Genomic DNA, 12,710 nt, shown 5'->3' with positions numbered 1-12,710 from the left:
AATTATTTTACCCACCATCACAGAAAAATCTAATTTCAGCATTCATTCAGTTGTTATGATTTCCATTCCCTCTACTGAGGTTAAAATATATTTCTGAGGTTCATTGTGGAACCACATCAGGCATTGACCTGTTTCCCAAAAGCATCAAGACTCGGTATAATTACTTTTTGTATTGTATTGGAGGCAATAGAAATTTGTATAATTTTGTGACGTTTAACAAAACCAACTTAACTCTATTTAGTATCTTTTCTGGAGCTTTCAACCACGTATCACGGCCTTCATCAGGTGAAGTTGTCCTACGGCTGCAATCATATTAAATGCAATACTAAGCATAGGTCTGAGGTATTGTACTTCACTTGGGGATTTCTTACTCCATTAACCAAATTGTTTTCCCTTACAACCACTGAGATGGTTTATTCAAGTAATTGTTCAAGGTTTGTTCAGAGAATTTTTACATTGTGTTATTCGTACTCTAACCCAATAAAAAGGTCTGAGTACTTCCACTGACACGTGATGATGACTGAGCAAACTCCATCTGCTGTTGAGGACTGTGAGATGCAGTTGAAAGCTCCCAAAAAAACCATAACATCTTGTTGGGCTGGAACATTTATTTCTGTCTAATGTATTGCAGAAATAATAATTTAATAACATAATATGGTTAAATTGACTTTATGCCTGTCAGCAACCAAAAAGTCAACTGCTTTTACTACTTTCTTTTGTCTTTAAACTTCCTGTCTACATAGGCCAATGGAGCTGTGTTGCACTATGCAGATTAACTTCTGCTGCTTGTGATCACTTTGTGACTACACATTTAAAACATTTCTGAGGGTCTACAACAGTTTGGTGAACACCAACTGCTGTTTACATAGCAGCACTAATTGGATCAGCTGGTCATGGTTCTGTTATAATAGTCACAGTGACTGGTCAGAGTGTATACAGCATATGATATTCTAACACTAGTTGTCTGATTGTGGCCAATCTGTGTTCACACAAAATTCTATTTCCAACATACAGAGTCACACAGGAGACTCTTCTGGTTAACTTTCCATGACTTGGCTTATTATTGTATAACTAGCTCATTATTCAAAATTATACCATCAATACATATACTGTATATCATGTTACACAGTTGTAAGCTAGTTAACAGCAAATAACATGACATTACTTATCTGGGATCAGCCCAGTTTCCTGGATCAATGTTGGCAGTTCGGGTCTGCGCTTCAACATCTATGTGAGGCCACTGGATATTTTTCATGTAACATTGGGTAATCTCAAGCTGTGTTTGTGATGACTAAACCAGATAGGTATTTTGAGCAAATACATGATGTTTTCCTCACCCTTACCAAGGGGTTTGTGTGCCTACACCTTACTAGACAATAAGCACAGCATTGTCACTGAATCAGATTGAAAACCTAAAGAAATGTAAAGTTTCAACATATCCATGGTTAGACGAAATTGATGTACATTGATAACATTTATTCTAATAATTGGACTGCTGTGGTAGATTTGGTGTTGTGAGGTCATGCAACCTTGCTAACTTTGTGTAGCTGGCTCTGTGATCAGCACTGTGACTGTGACTACTTGTATAATTACTTTAGCCAGCAAAGGTAACCGGAAGTTTTAAGACAAAACAGAAAGTGAGAAAACGGCAGGGTTGCCAAAGACCAATCTCAATACACTGGTTTGTCCAGTGTTTTAATGTCAACACTCTGAATCCCGGAGATGCTGTTGGCAAAGAGGCAATGGGAGTTGAGTTGATTTAATGTTCTATATGAGATTGACAGTGTTAGCCATTGTAGAAACCTTTTTTTAAATACTGCAGCACGACTTTCCAAACAGAAGAATGTGGAAATTCAAAGACTTCTACAATGGCAGACTGAGTGTTCCTAGTCTACCGTGTAGTTTCCAGTGGTTCTCAATGCAAAAAGTTGTCAGTACTAATGGAAACTGCAGCAACATAATACTGTGCACTTAGGCAAGGAAATGATAGGCCAAACACACCACTGAAGCAAAGAAAAGACACGTCACTACAAAGCTTGACCGGCCCAGCTGACATGCAAGTACACCAAGAACATAGAGTTTGAATGTGACACACACACATTAGCATTTCTCTCTGTCTCTAAATCTCACACACACAGACAACCTGCAGAAGTCCTTGGGGGGCTGCTCAGTCCTCTGATATAACAAATCTTTGGACACTAATTAAGTAGCTGATGAGACCACAAGACATCGTGGTCATGGAATGAAATCAAAAGATGTCAGAGGTCAAAGTTCAAACCAGAGGACTGCAACCAACCAGGACTGGGTGAACGTCCAGACCAATAACTGAGAGTGGAACATCTCAGTTGGTGTGTCCTGCACATATGCAGACCAGACCTTGGCCAAATAACAAATTGATTGATCCCACTTCCATCAGACAGACACGGCTTGCTGCATCAGGTCATTTCATTTCCTTTTCTTTCTTTTTTGTTATACCCTTGTGCAGTTTGTGTATGCCTGAATGACAAACTCCACATTTTTCTGCACGTGTGGGGGTTAAACAAGCCGTGCGTAGCTTTTGTACAGGCTGTTTGACCCAGGTGTGGTGCACACAAAGGCTACACAAAAAAAAAGGTAAGGAAACAGGGTGCGGCACACAACACGAAAAACACATAGAATGTAAAACAAAATGTCACACCAACACAGAACCACAAACAGGTGAAGAAACACAACACAAGGAGTAAAACGGTGCATAGGAACACCAGTGAAATACACATTCTTACATGGAGAAGTGATTTTGCTTCTTTCTGTTTTTCCTCCTCCTCCTTATCATCACCACACTTTTCTGTCTTCCCAAAACCTTTTTCTCCTCCATTTCCTCCCTCTGATGCTTCTTGACTGACAATCCACTCAGAACACATCGTTCCACTCAGAGCATTTCTCCCCTCCTCCCCATCTACATCATCATCAGTCTTTTTCATTCATTTAAATGTCCGTTCCTGTCTTTCTCCTTGGTGAAATCCAGTGTTTGGCCAAATCGTTTTATTCTCATGTGCGAAGGTGCTCCAATTTCAGTCAATTCCTTTTTGGTTTTTGCTGTCAGAGACTTCAGTATGAGGGCATGGATGGTGTTGTGGGTTCAAAGTCTCACAGAAAGAGGGACACAGTTATTGGGAGTGTGTGGAGAGACAAGGGACGGCACAAGGAGAAGACAGGAAACAGTTGGACAAGAAAAGCAAAATAGCATTTTGAAGGAGGGGCGCAAGAGCCACAAAACAGAGCACAGAAAAGAGGAAAAGCATGTTTTTTTTCTTATCTTTCCATTTTTTCAGACATACAATACATCTTTGAGGGAACATGGCTGAACAGGAATACAGGGATGGGGGGTCAGGGGCAAAGAGAGATTGAGAAAGAGATACCTGAGTTGTGAAAGGATGGAAAGGAGAGCGATGCTGGCAACAAGGGGAAGAAGCTAAAGAACCAGCAGAAATTTGAATTAAAAACTTTGACTTTGGGGTCCTTCTGCAGTATGGTGTCTTATTAAACACAAACTCTTCAAAGATCTGTCCAGATCAACTGTAGAAAAATAATACATCAGCTTGCTTAAATTGTTTAGCTGGTATGAGGCCCATAAGATTTAAGTCCTAAGTTTTGGATGTTGCTGCACACTTTCTATAGCTGGTCTGAGTCTAGTGCAGACTCTCCAAAATTTTGAATTTAAGTCATTGTGGCCAAATTAGGGTGTTGCTCCTGTCATGAATTAGCCCCGAGCAAAGCTGGCAACTACCCCAGACCCTCAGGGACCCAAAGGCACCAGATTCAGCTGTGTTGTAATTATTAAATGATGATCTGATTGATTGCAAATATTGGGGGAAACAAACCCCACTAAAGCACAATCAAGCCTGTGGCCAGAGAAGAACGTGGTCATATTGGAGGATTCTGCAAAACCTTGTGTTAAATTTAGATTGTTAGGCTGCAGAGTCCATCTGTTTTGGTCACACATGCGCCCATTTTTATTGGTCACACCAGTGTAAATGATTTTCAGCAGGTCAGACTGCTTTAAACTCTACTTCATTTAAATGAAGAAAGAAATGTATCTGCAACCTAATTCCTGTTAACAATTATTACAATTAAAACATTTTATTGGGTGCCCCTAAATTAGGTGCTGGTACACCTGGATGAAAGAGTTAGGTGCACCACTGCATCTAGTGTACAATTTTGTCTGGGGAATAGAGACAAAAGTGAAAAGAGTTTGTGTCCTCTGACGTCATTGCTGAACAAATTTACTTTCCTGATAATTTCATGATGCTGTGATTGATATACAAGAGATTTACATTTGTTTTTGAATAAAGCATTATTATGTTTACCATTGGAAAGGATAGGGATTCTCTGCTTCTTGGACAAACATGTGTTTCATATCTTTAAAAAGCTGTTCAACAAAAATGGTGTCTGAAAATGGGCAGTGTCTTATAATCACGATCATTTATATCAGACCAACACTGCATCATGCTTAACTGGGTATTCTTAAATTAATGTGCATTCAATGAAGGTTTGATCAAACACACATAGAGAAGTAGTAGAAGTAGGGTGGGGTTGCTCATAAAAGATCTGCAGTTCAGTTTTGGCCCCCTGGCAGATTAGTCTGGTCCTGATCCTTGTCCTTTGTGGGAGGTTGCATTGAATATGTGCATTCTCACATTGAAGAGGTATCCTTCTTCTGAACTCACTGCAGCTTAACTGCAAGTGTAGATTACAGCACTGGACAGAAAGAAATGGAACGAGACATGGACAGGGTGAAGTAAGAAACGCAATGAAAAGCAGATGAACAAAACAATGGACAGGGACATTTTGGTAAGGAGGTATCTTGGGAGGAGAATGGTCTCTTCTCTCTCTTGCAGAAGAGGAGTTGAGACAATGATGGAAGAAGCTGGATTTTTTTTCATGTCCTAGCATTAGTTCACAGTTACTGCTTCTTTTTGCATATATCTGATAAGCACGGGGCTTTCAGAACAGTTCTCTGTGAAAAGAGGCAAAAGAAAGGAGAAAAAAATCATAAGCTACGATTGTTAAATGTTTATCTTATCATAAGTCTCTCAAGATCAATAAGAAAGCAGCTATACAAGACCTACTAGAAACATTACCCCTCCCCATCCTGCAAAAATAAACTTTCCCACCCCCACCCAGGCCCATTACAGTACCTAACTTGGTCTCTTTCGACCAATAGCATCATAGCATTTTGGCATGCATAATTTCAGCGTGTCCCACCTCTTGCATTCATAGAGGAGAAGATTTTTTGTCCTACATGCTTTGTTAGTGCATACGTTTGCGTCTAAACACACACATCCATACACACTCTTAGTATTCTAAATATTATATACACATTCATTAAGCTTGAGACTAAAATCTTATCAAACCTCCTCACATCATAAGTCATATCAGTTTCCTTATTGCTTGCGATGGGAACCCATGCAGATTCATCTACGACACAAACTTTACATATGTACATCATCATGACAAAAGCGACCAATCAGCAGTGGCTTAGGGAAAGGTGACGGACACACTCCAAACAAGTGGACGTTGGGAAGGGAGAGGAAAGTACGTGAAAATGAAATGGTGAGAAACAACAGACAAGTTCAGTAGAAATACCGGAGTGTGTGTATACATCTATGTATGTGTGTGTGTGTGTGTGTGTGTGTGTGTGTGTGTGTGTGTCAAAAAAAAGAAAATCCCAACTAGGAGTTAAATCCTGATTTCCCACTAGATTGAAATCTGAAAATCATCCATTCATACATCAATTAGTATTCAGTTGGACTTTGACTATGAAACGGTTAACCCTATATGGTCACCTAAGGTTAAAAGAATAGCTTGATAATTTGGGAACATTTCTAATACAGTTTCTTTCGGAGAGTGAGATATGTAATCAGTATAAACCTCATGCCTGTGTAATACATATCCAGAGCCAGGAGGCATTTAAAGACTGGAAGCAGGGGAACATCTAGCATGGTAGCTAGCAACTGTAAACATACATATTCAATATTGTGAGGTTGTTCAAAATATACTATTGGTTAATAGAATTATGTCTTGTCGTGTGACATTGTATATCCAATGTACGTGACGTAACAAATAACCCTGATTTATGTTAACTTACTTCAGTGACATACATTAAAAAGTAAATCACTCTTGACTCGTCACCAAGGTAATGCGAGCCCTGCCCTCCGGAGGGACCTCACCAACCCACTATTCTGATTTTTCGTGGTCTTTGAACTCCTACACGGGAGGGGCTCATGAAAGGTGATGCTAGCGGGGTTGCTAAACTCCAAATGACCAGGCTGCTGTATTTGATGCATTGGGAGTGAGAACAGGCTGGACACAGATGTGAAATTGATAGAGATTATCTCATCTCACTCGCAGCAAGAAAGGGAGTGAGTGTTTTTCCCAGAACGTTAAACTAATTCTTTAGATACACGATTATCTGCTAATCATACAAGTCATTTAGCGATCTCACCTCCCAAAACTCTAAGCTTGAATGCAAAAAGGTCCAAGGACTTCAGAGCACTGAAACAGCTTTTTCCTCTTAAAAAAGGAATATCCTAAGCTCATTTCCCTTTTTAGCAGGATCCAAGAGACAAACAGAGCTTGATAAACTTCCTTTGCACATTTAAGTGGCTCTTGTCCAAGGATATTCTTAACTTAACAGACTCTACTGTATGTTCACTGAGTAGTTAGTAATAGTTTTTCTCTTTTGGGAATCGAATGCAAATCCAAAGGAATGTTAAATCTCTGTTAATTTCGGATGGGAGGTGAGAACGACAGATGAGGACAAGGGATTTCAACAGATATAAAACCTAACCAACAGACACATGATTACTGTCTACAACAATAAACACTAGTTGAGAAATCAAATACATATCTGCAACATCTGAAAAATCAGCTTAAAGCAAAAAGTAAACAACATTTATATTTTAGAGCAAAGGAACTGTTGAAAACAAAAGCACACTCACTGACATAAAGGTGACATTATTATGTGATCACACACAGATTGAAATTATTAAACATCCAAACTGGAGGGAAAGAATAATTAATTTTTCCAAGTTGATATTTGTGCATCTTATTACAGAGGTAGATGCAGGTCTGGGCACACACACACATACAAATGCACATACAAACAACCATGTGCACACTTGTCATGTGTGCTATAGATACAACATATTTGAACAGAAACGCACAGATCCAACCACCGCTGTCTCATTTATCTACATTGCATATTTCTATGTCTGTATGCTGTCTCTTTTGTCTTGTTCCCTCTCTTCTTCCCATACGGCGTTTGTCGTCCGCTCTTTCTCTACCATGGGCTGTCGCTCCAGTAGCCGTTCACGGTGCCTCCTACTGAGTGGCCGCAGCCAAAACAAGGAAGAGATGGACAGACAGAAGAGGAGGGAGAGGGGGAAGGAGCGTTGGGGGGTTCAAGAGGGGCAAAAACAGGGAAAGAAAGAGAAGCCAAAAAGGGAGAAAACTAAAAATATTGCCACTGGCTGCTGAGTCACACTGGAGTTAGTGCAAGTAGAAACGCTGTTGGCGGTGATGATGGTGGTGGTGGTGGTGGTGATAGTGACGGGATGAACTCAGACTTGAGGGAAACCATACTTCTCACACTGAGGCTGAGCTGCCATGTCCCAAACGTTTTCCAGATAAAGAGGAAACCAATCACCCCGCCACATCAAAGGAATAGTTTTACTGGAAGTTTGCCAATTTGCTTTCTTTTGCTTAAAATGATTAATATCAGTCTCAGCTGAGGTTGGGAGGTGGTTTGCCAAGCTTAGCATAAGACTTGAATCAGGGGGAGAGAGCTAACCCCGCTCTGCTTGTTTGCGCTGTAAAGATATGATGGTGGTAAAACCTGGCAAGACCCTGGAGTGTGTTCACAGTTTCAGCGCTTTAACAGCATCAAGCCACATCAAGTGTTTCCCTCAGCTTCTCGTCTCAATACTAAGCTAGGGTACCTGAGTTCAGAGTCTAGCAATATACTTAACATGAGAGTACAGACGTAAGAGTCGTATGAAATGTCTCATCTCGCCTTTGGAAAGAACACAAGTAAGCTTCCATTGTACTGTTCCCTTAAACCTTAGCTAATGACTGAATGAAAGCACGACAAAGAAAACAGAAGTGGTCATCCCTTACTTCTGGCTTTGCCGCGCAGCCTTTTGCTGAGAGCCCAGGTGAGAACACATGGAGAGCAGGTGTGGAGTGATGGTGTGGTAAATATCAGACCCTTTCACTACAGTTTCAAATGACCTTTTTCATTTTTCTATAGCTGCTCATGTCTATTCATTCTATAAAATATGTTTCATGCCCCAGCTCTACAGTGTTAATCAAGTTACAGCTCAGCCAATAGCAACTCTGCGTTTATCCCTTAATTACAGCATCCTCTATCAGCATTTGACAGTGATTCCCTTCTCAGCCTGTAAAAAGGTTGGGGGCTGGTTCAGATACTGATTTGTTTCTAAAATCCTTATCTTCAATGCTTGTCTTCAATTATGATGATATTGTTATATCATTATCATATATCACTGTTATACTGATATTGTTTACTTTTTTTGTATATTACTGTCTTGACTGACCTGAACAAAATGAAGTTCCCTAGTGGACAAAAAAAAACATCTAATCTTTTGCCATCATGTGTAGCACAATGAAATACAGGACTGCTCTTAATATTTCCATTGTTTGAGCTTTGACTGGAGGGGGAATTCCAGTATTTTTACACCCGGGCCCTACATTCACATGTTTTGGCACATAAATAATCCATACTTACCAAATGTTTTGGATATGTCCTGTATTTCATCAAAACTTACACAACATAGCTGCAGTGGCTGCAATGTTATCCTTTGTGGCAATTTCGACTGTCAAGTGCTTGTTTATGTACCTGACAGGCTAAGGATGCTGTTGTTGTGTCTGACAAGACTGTGGAAACAATTCTTTTGGAGACAGGCCTTTTGTGAGATCCTTTGTGTGGCAAGAAACACAAGTCTTGCTCTGAAATCTGGCGGGAATAGAGTTGGTGCAGGGAGACGACAGTGGAAATGTAAGCCGGATGTTGAGAGAGGAGTTCCTAGAGGAACTACTGGCAAGAATGTAGTTCCAAAGTCATGGCTGAAACTTTGACTAAGTTTGAGAATCTACATGGAACAAGAACTCACCCGGCCCGATTTCAGAGTGACACTTATTGGGCAAGACTTGGACTGACTCTAAAACTTTTGGTACGTATTAATCATTTACACAAAAATATGTAAACATAGGGCCCAGGTTTGAAAGTACTACAATTCCCCTTCAATGACATCATCTCATTGTGCCAGCCCAAGAACCAGATGCATAATAATTCACATTTTATTTTGCAGATATAAATTAAGCTAACCATCTGAGAATTTACAGTATGCCTCTGTAAGTAGAGTTGCTTAAGTTGAAAAGCTTAAGGGGCCTGGAATGCCAAAAGTCAAAGATACAAAAGCACAAGTTGATGTTTTTTCGATAGACATGTTATCTCATTTTATCTCGTTTAAATCATCTCTCAACTGCATTGGGTTTATCTTGCAGCTCCTGATTGGGAACCACTGTCCTATGACCGCCATCCCACCCTGACAAAGACATCCACGCTTATTCACACCTGTTCCCCTGCCGTTCACGGTATGAAAAATAATTTGTCATCCAGTCCTCCTGCAGTACATCCTGTGAGTGTTGTAGCAGAGTGTTTAGGGTCTTAGCAGAGTCTGCAGGGTCAAAGAAGGAGAAGTAGGAGGGGATGCCGCTGCTTGTATAAGTTGCTTATAGAGCTAATGAACTCCCTGTCTCCTGTCTCCTTGTACTAAAGGTTTTCACTGAGAGAAAACCATGTGTCCGGGTGTTGATGCATGTGCATGTTTGCACATGTGTGTAAGAGGGGTTGTTTTACATAAATGTAACACGGAGAACTGAACATCTACAGCCGATATGGCTTTTTTCAAAGGTGCAGAGGTGCTACAGTTTGGGATATTTCCTTTTTTAGAGATAAAATGTCTTTGTTTTTTCAATCTACTAGGATTAGTGTATGTTCTTATTGTGGAGATTCTTATGAGTAAAAACATGCATGCTGCAGTAATATTTCTGTGTGTGAATGTGTGCATTCAGAGGCTTATATTAGAGAAGTCTCTTATTAATAGCTACTCTTAAGTATCAGTTTTTAAAGCATTGAAGTGCAAGTGCAGTCAAGATACAGGCAAGAAGTAGCACAGGGAGGTAAACTAACTCAACTATCATATCAGTCTAAACTAACCTAGACTATATCCCTGTTAGTAAGGCAGGTGTGTTAGTGTGTGTTTGTGTATTTTAAAATACATTTGCTTAAGCATCTATCTCATCTTAATCAGTAAGAATTAGCTATATTGTGGTTTTAAAATAGGACCCTCTAGTGCCTAGATGGACTCTAAATTATTGTTGTTTCTATCAAGACGAAAACATGTGAGTAATGGTAATGAAAGAGCAGCAAAGATGAATTAAATGTCCATGAAACACTCCTTTCATGTTTGTTTCTTTCACGTTCCCCAGACAAAAAATCGAATCAAATAAATAAAAAAAATTGAAAAACTTTTTTTGTTGTTGTTGCTGTTGTTGTTGACATTTTGTTGTGTCTCCTTGTCGGCTATGCTACAAGATGGAGGGAATGGGGGAGTGACATCGCCTAAGGCCAGGCGGCTCGAAGGGCTCAAAAGTGGAGTTGGTGATGGGGGTGAGACGCAGCGGGGCGCCCGTCATCCCGGAGATATTATTGAGGCTGCGTGACTTCTCATAACCCGTGGCTACATGAAGATGACAAGCAGAGGTGAGAGGGCAGAGGTTAGAGTGGGGGTTATAAAGGGTCAGCATTAATGTTTTCATGATATGGTCAAAAGATGAGAGGTGAGGAATGTGTTATTGGATTGGAAATGCACATTTTTAGGTAATGTCATGATAAATTCATTTATGTTATGACAGCATTGCACATCAGAAATAGCAAATATAAACCATTTGTTACAGTTACAAGCATTTGTAAATGAAACAAAGTTGAAAAAAAAGGTAAATAACTCAAGACAAAAACCAGCCCAAATCAAGTAAAATATTTTAGACCAAAGGAGGAAGTTAGAAAAAGACAGACAGACAGACAGACAGACAGACAGATGGACGGAGGGACAAACAGATGGACAGACAGACAGGGACAGGACAAAACAGGAATATTGGTTACGAAAATCAGTTGCCACAATATCCCTTAGACACCTAGGGGTGGCACTCTGCAGCACCAACATCAACTGTTAAGGGGTGTGGGGGTGGGATGCACTAGTCCAATGGACATGCATAGAAACCCTTGATCTGCATCTCATAATATTTCTGTTCTTGTATGCCCACTGGACTACCTCCTGAGATTCCCAAGAGCACAACAGTGCTTTTGTTCAGAAACAAGAAACACAGCCAGCCTGTGGTTAATTGATTTTTGGGAAACTCAGAGCAACTCAAGTGGGTAAATCATCTGGAGCTGAGCACAGTAGGAAATATACACAATCCTGCATGTTAACACTCAATCTGTAAAAAAGAAAAAGAGAAAAAAAAGAAAATTTGATCTCAGAATCCAGGTGTTTTAGCCAGTAGGGACAACAGGCCAATATTAACAGGGAACAGTCAGTTAGACAGAAAGACAGACAGACACACTGACCGAAGAGAAAACCCTCTCCAAGGTTAGTATCAGGTAGGCTGTGTGCTTCTTCTTATTGAGAAGCTAAGATTGAACAAGTCCACATCCATACTCAGCAGCTCTGTAAGGCTGTATTTGGCTAAAGTATTGTGTGGAGCTAAATTCTAACATGATATTGAGCAGGTGTAATGTTTACCATTTTCATGCTCAGTTAGCATGCTCATAGTGGTAATTAGCACTAAAGACAAACACAGCTGAGGCTGGACTGGTTGATATAGCAAGACGTGCAAGTGTATGGAGACCTTTCCACATGTACTGTTGATTATATTAGTGAGAAATATGGTTTATACATTACATATGTCATTTATACCTGGCTGACAACTGGTTGCAACATTTGTTTCCCTACATATAATGAATAAAAAACTTTTGCATAAACTTGAATACTGACATGACTACTAAATCTGACGATGTAGCTGGATGTTTTAGGCCAAGAAGACATTTGTGATTCATGAGTTTGCATGATATCAGCTGACATGCTTTCTTTTGTACATAAACGAATCATAAAATTACATTTTTGAAATGCTTTATTTAAAAAGGGCACTCCAGGTCTCTAGTGGATGAATGATTACATGAAAACACTGTTTTGAAATTCCAATATACACATCCTTGTCATATGCCAAGTTGTTGATATATCTACAAGAAGCAAATATAAGGGGAGAGATACAGAGAGCTGCAGCGATTACTTATTTTTGTGGACTAATGTGAGTTTTAGCATTACCCTGGTTCCCTAAACAAAAAGGCCTATTGCAATTTTCTTTGGATTTTGGATTCTGGGAGAAAATAACTGAACACAAGAACAGCAAGATAATCTTCACCAATGAACACCACTTTCATTATTTTTGAAGCGTAAATTAAATCAGCAGAAGTAAAAAAATACAAACCAAAAAAAACCATTAGGGTACATCACAGTCACATGAGCTCAACGTCACCACCACTAAGTTCCTTACTATACAATACTATACTATACTATACACATGTA

General features: G+C 39.8%; 1 protein-coding gene across 7 annotated transcripts in view; it reads right to left on the bottom strand.

The window, feature by feature from the left end:
* LOC115575337 (potassium voltage-gated channel subfamily C member 1-like) overlaps positions 1–12,710 on the bottom strand; it is a 115,399-nt gene that overhangs the window by 12,775 nt on the left and 89,914 nt on the right. For 3 of the 7 annotated variants that reach the window (XM_030407320.1, XM_030407319.1, XM_030407323.1), the window contains exon 5: positions 2,763–10,805. The exons of 1 other annotated variant lie outside the window; for it this stretch is intronic. In XM_030407320.1, the coding sequence (XP_030263180.1) occupies positions 10,654–10,805 (152 nt within the window). In that variant the 3' untranslated portion in view covers positions 2,763–10,653. The remainder of the gene's footprint in view (positions 1–2,762; positions 10,806–12,710) is intronic. 3 more of the 7 variants (XM_030407322.1, XM_030407327.1, XM_030407326.1) reach the window with 3 other exon arrangements.

The sequence above is a fragment of the Sparus aurata genome, chromosome 23 (assembly GCF_900880675.1).
Source record: "Sparus aurata chromosome 23, fSpaAur1.1, whole genome shotgun sequence".
Taxonomy (NCBI): Eukaryota; Metazoa; Chordata; class Actinopteri; order Spariformes; family Sparidae; genus Sparus; species Sparus aurata.
Note: the sequence above shows the minus strand (reverse complement) of the source record. Positions and strands in the feature narration are given on the sequence as shown.